The 13,221-nt window shown below is 33.3% G+C and overlaps 1 protein-coding gene across 7 annotated transcripts in view; it reads left to right on the forward strand.

Moving 5' to 3' along the window:
• Positions 1-341: 341 nt before the first annotated feature.
• Positions 342-13,221, forward strand: part of LOC133175039 (potassium voltage-gated channel subfamily B member 2-like) — a 66,730-nt gene continuing 53,850 nt past the window's right edge. For 3 of the 7 annotated variants that reach the window (XM_061310126.1, XM_061310127.1, XM_061310129.1), the window contains exon 1: positions 349-1,169. In XM_061310126.1, the coding sequence (XP_061166110.1) occupies positions 1,075-1,169 (95 nt within the window). In that variant the 5' untranslated portion in view covers positions 349-1,074. Of the gene's footprint in view, positions 1,170-13,221 lie in introns of all 7 variants that reach the window. The other 4 variants (XM_061310138.1, XM_061310128.1, XM_061310132.1 and 1 more) reach the window with 4 other exon arrangements.

Genomic DNA, 13,221 nt, shown 5'->3' on the forward strand with positions numbered 1-13,221 from the left:
TAGTGAAATAATCCCAGAGGCCCAGCTTTGTTTTTAAAAGCTTAAGTTTTAATGATTCCCAGATATTCTCCAAATCAAAAAGCTTCCACTACCTGAGAGTATTAATATTACATAAAACCAAGAATGGAGGAAGTTTCCATGGAAACCAATCAATATATCAGCGGTAAATGAGAACAGGTAATACTTTTTTTTTTATTTTACAGAGCTTCTGCCATTGGCTCAGAGTAAAGCAGAAAGACATGCCATCAGACATGACAAGCACAGGTATATCGTCTGCCTGTGACGCATAAAGTCATTCACAGTACTAGGGGGGAGCGCGAGAAGAAAGCTTCTTTGAACGGAAGTTCAGAAGGCCACGAATCAAATGAAACCTTTCTCAGACTTAATAACCAAAGAATCAAGATAGAAAATCCCTTCATATCTCCAGTTCGATACTGTTCAAACTCTAGCATAACGCGGTTGGTTGTTGACAGTGTTTTATACGTACTATAGAGATGTGATGAAGGAGTCACTGATAGTCACAGATTAATATTATTTATTTTGTCCCTTATGTGCATTGTGTTTCAGAAAATATCATGGAAGAATCGTCACAGGGACAAGTGAGATTCAACCAAACAGTCTGCCATTTTAGAAGAGTGTCACTGTGAACACCAAATTCTGAAATGACAAGTCAGGCGCTTTTTGCAGCCATAGAGGATCGTGTGGCCAGCCAGGGAGAAATATTCCCAGCTCTTACGTTGAAAGCTAATGGCTTGAATAGCAGTGATCTTAATATCATCAACAAACTTGGAAAGATAAATTTGTCTATAAGCTATATGATCATCAGGAACTTCGTTGCTTTAGATCCAAACGACTATTAGGAAAATAAGTGGTATATAGGCATCGGGAAGTTTAGCAACTATCGGTAATTTAAAATTTAAAAGATTCCACGATATCATTTATAAGGGTGTTGAACTGTTTTCAAGTTACAATGGAGTTTTTAACACTAAGTGATTAGCTATTGGATTCTATTATTGTACTTGTGAACCATATTTCAAGAAAGTTGTTACGGAATATGTAGCCAACTTGACGGCAATGAAAAATCCGGAGAAAGCCCAGGTCATGTTGCTGGAGAATTTAAGGATTATCTCCGAACACAGGCGTCGCTCTTTGGCCGCTGACCACTACAGGTAAGTCTGACTATACTTATGATCAGTGACATACCTTCCCACATTTTGTGAATCAAACAATATTGGTCAGCGTCTTGCTAATTTTTAGCCTAAGTCACAGTCCTAATGAAAGGAAGGCTGGAGACACATGACATTGCAAAAAATGTTCCAGGCATTTACAAGAATAATTATTTAACTGATATACTAGAAAGATTTTTTTTAAAAGCCATAAAATACAATACATGAAATCTTTTTATCGTGTAAGTACATATCTTAAAATACTGAGAGAGAGAGAGAGAGAGAGAGAGAGAGAGAGAGAGAGAGAGAGAGCCAAGATAAAAAAAATGAAAAGAAAAATCGCAAAACACAGGTACACCAGGTTAGTGGTGTAAGATTCATTGTAAGAAGTAAATGTGTACGTGACGAAGGTCGATTCCAGTCACTGACACAGGACTGGTTTATTCTGAAGTTGATCCCCTCATTACGGATTGAATATTGAAGCACGCTCTTTGTCTCTACAAAATATTTTTTTTCTAATTCCCTTTTAATCTAGAGGCTGAGTTGTCTTACTCTCTGGAAGCCCATTGTCTGATTAGACTCTGATATAAAGTTAAGAATACGGAGATGTGTATGTGACAAGTACTGGTGTGTATCGTGACATCTTTGTACTTGCTTTTATCTATCTGAAAACAGAAACCATAGAATATTATCACACTGAAAAATAATAAACGCAAAGAACAATATTCTGCATTGTTAGAGTTTGTGATGGCACGCATTATCAACCTGACAAATTGCATTACGCCTAATACCAAACATTATCAATAGTGATTTGTCCCTCGACAGCAGTGGTAATATCTAGCTATATCAGCTGAAGTAGGTATTTATCTCAGGGGAAAAAGCAAAGCCTACCATTAGTAACATAGGCTTCATCAAATACTTCATTAAATACAAAAATTCCAATATTCTCTATAATACAAAAAAGTCCTTTCTGAACATTTTCTTTTGAATAGAAAAAAAGGAATGCGTTTAATAATTGAATAAGCATATGTATCATATAAACCGTCTGCGTATATTAACCATTTCACGTTAATTTGCTTGAACTTACAAATCGCATAAGGACCTCTTTTAAAAAGGTACATAATGATTTTATTGGTACACACACTGTTCACAGAGTATGCCTGGTGCTTACAAAGATGATATGAATACAATCCAAGTTATTAAAAATGCTACTACCGATAGAAACATACACATTAAAATGATAATAATATAAAACAGAAATTAAATGAGAGAGAGAGAGAGATCGATCCATTTTTTAGAAAAGAATGCCATGTTTTGTTAGGGTTCAGTATTTGGAGGTGTGAGTATGAAGGAATTCATCTGTATAGAATATGGAGAATCAAAGAATAGCTACACAATCGCTAATGTCATTAGTTCAACTTTCTTCAATTTAGAATCGCTGCGCATTAATTTGCTCTTTGATAGACAAGTTGTTTCGTAAACGGGAACAAATATCAAATAAGTTTATATTGATGATGTTCGCACCATCGCATTACAGACATCATTTATTTCATCAGGAAATTGCGAAGAGATCTCCAAAGTACGCTGTGCTATATTCTAAGCTTATGAGAAGTTTGCAAAACTCTTTCCAATACTATATTTCAAATGTTTTGGCAGTTTGATATTTTGAAAAGTAACTGCTTAAATTCATTGCACTAAGCAACATGAGATAAACTGTAAGGCAATCCTAATTAAATTGTTATATTCATTCGTTTTAGCATTTTTATGCCAGAGGCTTACAGGGTTTAATTAACCACCGTATATACTATAGGTGTTTGGCTATTTCAGCCCTAAAGCACCCTACGACTTTGTAAAACATTAGATAGCATTCCATCATAGACTTTGTTTAATTTTGTAATTTGCAAGTGTTGCCAGCCAAATATTTTGGTAAAGTATTAATTCAAAGCACCAGTTTCTTTGATGACGACCACCGTTATCAAAATGTGATTTTTCTGGGATGGGGTATTGCTCACGGTGTTGTTTTAAATATTACTAAGGACTAAATGACAAAAAATGTATCTTGGGAATATTTTATATATTTTGAGTACTAGTATCTTTATCAAGTGTTGAACTTACACATTGTTTAGTAAAGGTGTTTGTTCTATAAAAATAAATGTTATTTTGTGATATTTGCATTTTCAAATGTCTTTGTCTGATAATACTACAAATAAGAAAATAGCTTTATATCTCCATAATGTCATTTGCTCATCACGTGCCTTCTTGCTGTGCACATGTGGCATAGTATGTATTACTATGCAGGGCTTGCAGACTTCCATGTCTAATAACTGAATAAAAATAACGTAAATATTTCATTTTTTTAAATTAAATCAATGATAAAGTAGAAAATTTTAATGTAAGGAGAAATGGTCTAGATTTTTGGTTTTATGACGGTGATCAAAAACATGTAGTTTGCTCACGTGAAAAGGTAATACATAAACATCTTCGACGATTCTGCTAATACTACGGGGTGTAATTTTCCGTCTACCACTAATTCTGGACCAACCGTGAGTCTCCTCTTATTGTTGAACCAGCAGGTTCATAAAACCTCAAACAAGTCAACACGCGTTATAGTTTTTGTACTTTAATTTATATAGACTTAGCCTGTAATATACTTTTACATGAATTTGGAATATATATCAGCACCGAAAGTCTGATTCCAACTGACTATGATTTTTTAACAACAAAACATAGATAATGAACAAAGATCAAAATAAAAGGATTAACAGAAATATATAAGAAAATCAATTATTAAACAGATATTGAGCGACTGGTGACATTTTACCGGCATGTATATAAAAGAATTAAAGTAGATGAAAGATTAAGTGTCGATTAATATAAACAAAAGTCAATTAAGGGATTAAGGTTCATAAACCCTCTGCTCACTCATATAAAATGTTTCTTTAACTCTTATGATTTTCCAAAAGAAATGTATTTTTTAAGTTAAATCCAAACAGTTATAGCATAGCTTGCGGTGCAAAATTGGACAAAAAAGACACTTCAACTTGACATATTTATAAAAAAAAATAATAGACATTTATGTCATTAAGAGTTATCTCTCTTATCAGAGTATCGATGAACCTTAAGTGTCCATCAATGACTGTGCCTCGGGTAGGATTGAACAGTATAGAATTTATAAAATTTATCACATTTGCCAAAATATACGAAAAGTTTTTATAACAATTTATACAAAGTCCGAAAAGTTAATTTACACTGTAATTTATAACAAGTCATAAAAGTCGTACTTTACGTCGTAACACTTGAACAATCGTAAATCAACAAAAATGAGCAAATTTTGAGTTGATTTGCTGTTTCCAAACTGTGTTGCTGTTAATACCGTTTGAGACTAATATAATTAGGTTGTTTTTTTTATGTGTATTTTGTTGCATTTAAATTTGATTTAAATACAGACCCAATGACTGAGATTTTCTATTCATTAACTGCCTTTTTGAATGTAGAACTCTATTAAATCTGTTGCATCCTTTGTTTTAGAAAGAGTTGAATATACGTGTTATTTTTACCACATGCTTATCGTTCCAAGAAGAAAGCATACTATAATTAAGGCAGGTGAATATGGAGATAACGAACAGTAATCAAGCTCAAAAGTCCTTTGAAACAATACAAATCGGGAATAGAGCCAGCATGGACCTCTAAAAAATATCAGGATCAGGTGCCATGGAGGAGTGAGCATCCCTTGTCGATCGGTGAAACCCACCGTGTGCATGCTCCTTGTCATAATCGGGCAAACGGAAAAATCTGTAGACAATTCAGTGTTTAAATAATGACCTAAATAACATCAGTCAGCATTCGAGTAAATGATAGATTGTGTTTGCTGACAAGGCCATTGTATCGTACGGAAGCCCAGTTAGGACCTATCAAAAATATTTTTGAATTCGATATAACGAATTGTCGAATTCATTATAACGAATTTAATTCGTTATTACAATTTCTTTGAATTTGTTATAACGAATTAAATCAGTTAAAACAAATTTGTTGAATTCGTTATAACGAATCAAAAATTTGTTATAACGAATTAAATTTAATATAACGAATTCTAAAACTTGTTAGAACGAATTAAATTCGTTAAAACGAATTCTTGAATTTGTTAAAACAAATTAAATTCGTTAAAATGAATTCGACAAATCGTTATATCGAATTCATATATATTTTTCTATAGGCCCCGATTGTTGAATTTGATAAAACGCATATAATTCGTTATAACAAATTTTAGAATTTGTTTAAACGAATTTAATTCGTAATAACAAATTTTTGAATTCGTTATCACGAATTCAATAAGTTTGTTATAACAGATTAAATTCGTTATAACTAATTCAAAGAAATTGTTAGAACGAATTAAATTCGTTTAAACAAATTCTAAAAATTTGTTACAAGGAATTCAAAAATATTTTTTGATAGGTCTTAAATGGACTTTCGTAGTATCGACCATAGAACTTGCGAAATGATGCCTTTAAACGTGACTGTTAATTCTGATATGGTACAATCAAAATAAACGTTTGATAGATAGATAATATTTATATTTTACTTAATCGGTGCATAACAGAAGGTTTCCATACAAAGACATGTGACATGACTAACGCTGTATCATACTAATCAGTCAGAGGAGTGCTTTTGGGTGTGCATGTTTGTTAAGCTTTCGTTTTTGAAGAGCATTTTTCTAAAGTTTTTCAAAGTTATGGGAAAATTCATATGTAGAAGCAGTCAGTTCTTGCACATACAAATCTTTAGACATCCATTTACATAATCGACGTCCTCGGAGAATTTCTTAAGTCATCACGGCTACAATTTGTGGTCTTTGAATAATATGATTAACCTCAAGTTTATTTTGTCTGTTAATTTTGGTTTGTTGGAATTCTTGATTTGAATATTGAGTTTTATCCAAAACGCCACCGAACAAATACGTTTGATATACGCCGACTTTTGAGAGCTTTCGATTACTTCTTGGACTCGGCGTAAGATTTGTTGTCGTTTGTGTATTTGGGAAACACTCGTGCATGCAAATCCTTCCGAAAACAACCACTTCTCGTGTAGAAACGAAGTCCATCTTAAGCTATATATGGCGTATTTTTGATAAGTTCAGATAACCAAATTAAAAAGACCTTTCTATTTGTTTCATTACTTTATATAAAAAATAGGACTTTCCCGTAATTACATATTTTAAATGAATCGCGTTTCAAAAATATCAACAATTTAAAACAATAACCGATTTATTTATCGACTCTACAAAAATTAACTCCGCCTTATTTGATTGCCTGACTATTTAGACAAACAATAATGGCGAAATATGAGAACGAGGGGTAGACCATCGAACGCAAAGCAGTTTTTCAGATTCAGAGAGAAAAGCGACTTCCAGATAGGTAGATATGAAGAGAAATAAAGAGAAAATTATGTTATATTAATAATATGATTTACATTAATACCTCTACTTCCATCATGGCTTTAATGCTGCATTTTCCCGCAGTCATGCGCGTGGCGGATTTTATTAATATTCTTCAAAATTACAGCAAAGTTTTTAGTCAGTTTAACTATATAAAAGTTCAAAATAAGTGACAATTTTAAATTTAACGTACATAGCATGTTTCATGTATATTTACACTGATAATTTTTTTTAGCTCAGATACGCCATATATAGCTTTAAAATCAGCTTGGTGATTGTAAGAAATGGAAATTATGAGATTAAAAAATAATATTTTCTGGACAAAGTCTTTGCATGAGGTATAACCCTTATATCCCTTTGTCACCCTTTAGCATGGAGAGAGAGAGAGAGAGAGAGAGTTGTATTGGAACATTGATGTCTACTGAAACTTCTCTAAGAACAATATATCATCGAGTTGCAGGAACAGTGAAATGACATCATCATCATCTGCTGCAGATATATCATATAAGTATGTAATGCAAGATGACGTTAATTTGTCACATGGATGCAAAATTATTAGACATGTCAAGTGAAATCATATGCTCCCATTTTTACATTACAAGCCAGATATTTCTGTTCAGTACATTTACTTTGTTCTATAAACTAACATGCTAAATTGTACATGTATAAGTGATAATTAAGAAAGATAATTTACATAGGATCTGTTTTAAAACTTGCAATATCACTTTATATAAGTACTTTGTACTCGATGATGATGAGGATGATTTGATTTTCTGAAGGTTGATAAAGATTCAAAATAAATTATAGATAAAACAACAAAGTATACATGACTAAAATTTATAGAGACATGTATATTGTAAACACTGGAATGAAATATGAAGATAACGAACAGTATTCAATCTCGAATGTCCAATGGAACAATACAAATTTGGAGCAGAGCAAACACGGACCTCAAAATTTAGAGGTGGGATCAGGTCCCATGAAGGAGTGAGCATCCCCTGCCGACCGGTCACACCCGCCGTGTGCTCCTTGTCTTGATCGGAAAAAACCCGGAGAAATCCGTAGACAGTTCAGTGTATAAATATAGCCTAACAATTAGTATGAAAAACGCCAGTCAGCATTTGACTCAGTGATAGGTTGTATGTGCTGACAAGGTCATTGTATCGACCATAAAACTTGCGAAATGATGACTTCAAACGAGACTGTTGATATCCTTGTTTCATCAACATGTTTGTTAACAGCTTGCCTCTTTTAAGAAATTGTTCATACGTAAAGCATGCTCTTGCGTATCGAATCAACTGAGAGACATAATCCTTATGAAGGTGATAAGGGTATATTGCTACATAAGTAAGGTTAGTCGACGATTGAAAAGTTGAAGACATCAAGTTTATCATAAAGCTTTGTTGTTAGGTTACAATTAACGTCTTTTTCTAGTAAAATATCTAAAAATGAAACAGATGTGTCAGACTCTGTGGTATCTTTTATTTCAAGTTCACTGGGATATATCGAGTCGACATATGAATGGAAGTAACTATTGTTAATTGATAAAACGTCGTCGATATATCGAAATGTCGAATTGAAGGCCACAGCAAGTGTTTTCTTCTTCTCATGTAGAAGTTTTTTTGAAATAAATTCTGCTTCGTACGAATACAAAAATAGGTCTGCTAATAACGCAGTTGGTACCCATGGGAATTCCAACAGACTGTTGGAAGACCTGATCTCCAAAAACTACAAAGATATTGTCAATCAAAAACTCAAGCATCTTTCTGATTTCAACTTCAGAGTACTTGTGTGTACAGTCAGAATGTTTTTTAATTTTGCAAATGACCAATCTTTCATGTAATCACTCCTAACTGGCAAGTTTTGGTATTAAGTGATCTTTACCAATCCAAGATATCTAATTGAGTCCCAAAGAACATTACTTGTAGAGTAGGCTTTCCCCTCTAAAATTTTTCCCCCGGAAAATATGCATTTCACCCACGGAAAAATGACTCTAGAGTAGGATTTCCCCTACGGAAATCCCACATCAGATTCAATTATCCGGGGGGTCCTACTCTGCAGTAATACTTGTAGAGTGCGATTTCCCCCAAAGTCGATCCCCCTGCCCAGTAAAATATCTTGGCTGTATTTATTTAAGGGGGAGGGCAACATATTGTTACAAGTGTCCCTTCTTCAAATGGCGACAAGTTCCTTTAATGGATTTTTTTCTCCAAACTACATGTACATATTGATGTGTAAGTGTCTCTCCAAGATTCTGGTATTTAAATATCCAAAATAGCTGCCGTTGCCGTGGAGCTAAAAATGAGCCATTTACATGTATTTCAATTGAAAATTTCCAAAAACTTTAAGAGAGTATTTGCTCTCTGCTTTCAAATAACATATTAGACCACTGGAGTCGAGAGGACATACTCATGCTTCGGCTTGCAAAAGCAGTGTTTCTTGTATCATTTCGTTTTTGGTTTTTTTTTCTTTTGAAGAACTACTCGATTCAAATTCTCACAAAATGATATGTGAAGGCTATCAATAAAATAAATTTTAGAATTTTCCCAAATACTCTTTTGTAAAAAGTGTTGATCCATGGATAAAATACTGGGCCTTTAGAGGGCAGAAAAATCATCAAATCATCAAGGTTAGCCTGATATACATTTTAAAATCCGTGAACAAACGGGTTCCGCTGCGCCGAGAGAGGATGTTGAAACATCGAGTCTTATTTTTAGCTCATTTCAGCTGAAAGCTCAAGTGAGCTTTTCAGATCACATTTTGTCTGGCGTCCGTCTGTCTGTCTGTCTGTAAATTTTTCACATTTTTAGACTTCTTCTCAAGAACCACTGGGCCAATTTCGACCAAACTTGCCACAAAGTATCCTTGGGTGAAGGGAATTCAAATTGTTCAAATGAAGGGCCAGGCCCTCTTTCAAGGGGAGATAATTAAGAATTGGTGAAAATTTGGTGTCATCTTTGAAACATCTTCTCAAGAGCCATTGGGCCAGAAAAATTGAAAATTTTGTTAAACCTTCTTAACATATTGTAGATTCAAGTTTGTTCAAATCATGACCCCCGGGGGAAGGGTGGGGCCGCGATAGGGGATTAAATTTTTACATAGGAATATATAGGATAAAATTTTGAAAATCTTCTCAAGAATGTTACATTCTAAGATGGAACATCCATTGCAAGCCGGGACAATGTTGGTTTCGTCATTGCTTGGTAATAAGCCTACAAAATGAAATGCTATGAAGCTGATCCATTCAATGAAGGGAGGACCTTGGCAATAGATACATTTTCATGGGCTCAGTCTATTTATTAAAGTAGATCGTGACGTTCTTCGCCTCATGCTCGGCATAAGGAAGTATGTCTATTGATATCTTAAAACCGAGGCCCTGAATCACACCATACGTCAACAAGATAAAGAATCCATACTGCTGTCATGTTCTAAATTTTTGTATTTACTCCCACCCGATAAATTCAAAATTTAGAACATGAAACTGCATTGAGGCAAACTAAGAACAGTAAAATGATGAAGTGAAAATCTTTATTAACGAACAACCATGCCCTTTTGGACCACTGGCGACTATGGAAATCGACATCGAATTCAAAAGTCATTTTGTCATGCGTACACCTTAGGGAAAACCTCAGATGACAAGGTTGCAATAGAATCCACACCCTTTTCGGTTTTCTGCTCGATCTCTGGGGCCAAAACGTATTCCAGATTTTATGTAAATTGATGTTTTTACAATTACTGAAAACTTAGAAAAAGATTCATTATCAATTAGACTTTATTGAGTCCTTGAAACCTGGAAGTCATAACCCTTACAGCGCATCGGTGTAATGTTGATAATCGAATGCATATCTAATTTAGCTACTCTTGTGTATAATATTGGAGATCAAAGAACAACGAAAGAATGCAGGTAGCGACAAGATACCAAGCTCTCTTAGGATATTGTGGGTACTTGAAGCTTTAGATTAAAGTTCTCATCCTCAATTTACAAAGGCTTCCAACTGTTGTGTGTTTCAGTCAAATATTCCGGTAGTTCACGAGACAATAGGAAATCGGATATCTTTTCATATACTTCAATACATACTGTGTTGTTGCAGAATGTCTTGCTTAGGAAGTATCAAGTAAAAAAGTAACGCCCCACTATTTCGTAATTATCTCTCTATTAGGAAAAAGATCTCGTAATCTCGAGAAAATTATCTCGTCGTTTTTATGACAAAAGATCTCGTTATTTCCAGAAAAGGTCTTGTAATTATGAGAAAAGATCTAATTATGAGAAAATTATCTCGTAATTACAAGACAATGAATACATATTGGGCGCGTGAAATTTCTCTACACATGTGTAGTATAAACATTTTTCTTTCCGTCTTTCTTTTTAAAATGCTGATTTAGATAATGGCGGGTCGAGGATTTCAAGAAAACGTAGGAACGAAAGTTTTTCCTATTTAAATTATTCCATTTACTGTTAAACCTCCCCAATCAGGAAGGGAACCTCTACCCTCCCGATCCATTTTAGTCATGCATGTTTCAGTCTGTCCGAAGTAGTGTTGTATTTCTTATTCATGCAGCAACTGTCCATGTCCTCTGAAAACGGAGGATTGCAGTCCCACCTACCGGACTTTTCAAAACAAAGGGCAGTGAACTCTTAACCAAACAAAGAACAGTAATTCTTGAATTTAATAGTTTATGAACCGCACGCTGATATCTCAACCAAAAACAATGAAAGAAATAACTCCAGATAATGTTTGATAAATGGTTTTTTTATTAATGTTATGATATACGTGTAATTACCATCAAGAAGGACGTATACATACTAACGGGATAGGCAACTTTCGCTAGTCTCGCGATATCTCGTAAGTTGCGAGATTTCGTAAGTCAATTTTAAAAATAATTTATCTCTAATGTTATGAAATATTTCTGAACAAAACCTTTATTTATCCGTAAAAAATTATTCAAGATTTGTTGTTAGCACTCTTTTATACTCCTTATCTTAGTGTAATTACGTTGTATATTCAAAACCAATTCAATTCAATTTATTCACTCAAAAACCATGTAAATGGTACATGAGGTACATAAACTTATAAAGCATATATACATATAATACAGTGGGTCAAGCAAAAGGTGAGATTAATTCAGCTAGCTAGGGAGAACAGACCATACTATTAATCTTACTAATAAATGTACATAATTTTTTTTTCAAAGAATCAACATCATTTTGGCACATAACTTCACAAAACTTCATAGTGTTTGGCTTAGAACAAAATTTTTGGTTCAAAAAAATTTTCCTCGGTTGGTTTAAAGCATTACATTCTAAAATATAATGATATTCATCTCCTATCTGATTTCTATCACATAAGCTACAAAATCTTTCATTTCTTTGAGTACCATTCCATCTACCTATTTCAATTGGAATTAAGATGGTGGTTTGTGGTTCTAAATTTAACTAAAGTTTTTCTAAATTTACATGATAACAGTGTTAAATATTTTTCGCACTCAAAATTGGTTTTAAAAATTCTATAATTTAAACTTTTTGAAGATTCTTGAACTTCACTATTCCACTTTTGAATATACTGATCTTTTAATCTTTGTTTGACTGTAGCAGTTATCCATTCTACATTATAGAAATATTGCTCATACCATATATTTGATAAACTACATCTGTCAAAAATATTTTGTACAAATGAAATCCAGGAGTTTGTCATTTCTCCTTTATCATATTGTTTACGTAAATACATAAATACAATTCTACACAATTTGTTTCCTTTTCCATACACAAGTTTTGCCCAGTATTTTACCATTCTTGAGTAAATATTTATATATAATGGAAACCGTCCAGTTTCTCCATAAATCATATAACTTGGAGTAGTACTTTTTAAATTCAATATATGTTTCAGAAAACGTAAATGTACTCGTTCAATAATATCAATATTTTCATAACCCCATATTTCACAGCCATATAACAATACTGGTAAAACTACTTTATCAAACAGATCCAATTGACATTCGAAGGGTAGATTAAATTGTCTAATTTTACGTATCACACTATACAATCCCTTTCGTGCTTGTTCACATAGGTGTTTTCTTGCTTTACATAATGAGCCTGTACGAGAAAATACAATTCACAAATAATTAAAATCTTTGACTACTTCTATGACACTGCCATTATATGTAAAAATATTTTTTGGTTGTCTACCCTTTGAGAAAATAAGTATCTTTATTTTCTTAATATTCACACACAACTTCCATTTTTCACAATATATGTAAAATTCATTTAATGCTCTTTGAAGATCGTCAGCCGTTTCCGCAAGTATTACAGTATCTTCGGCATAAAATAAAATAAACAGTTTCATAAACAAAAACAGCTCATCCTCTATACCTTTGCTAATGCTAGACAAACCGACAATATTCTTTTCTATCAAAAAATCTTCCAAGTCATTGATATACAATGAGAATAAGAAGGGCGATAAGTTTTCACCTTGTCGTACACCAACGTTACAGTTAAAAAATTCTGAAGACACACCATTCATCTGTATTCTAGATTTGATACCATTATACATATTTCTAATAAAAGTAAAACATTTACCGTTTACCCCACTTCTGAAAAGTTTACACCAAAGACCATCTCGCCATACT

This window comes from Saccostrea echinata, unplaced genomic scaffold (genome assembly GCF_033153115.1).
Source record: "Saccostrea echinata isolate AGI-Se365-2 ecotype Australia unplaced genomic scaffold, CSIRO_AGI_Sech_v1 ptg000060l, whole genome shotgun sequence".
In the NCBI taxonomy this organism is placed as follows: Eukaryota; Metazoa; Mollusca; class Bivalvia; order Ostreida; family Ostreidae; genus Saccostrea; species Saccostrea echinata.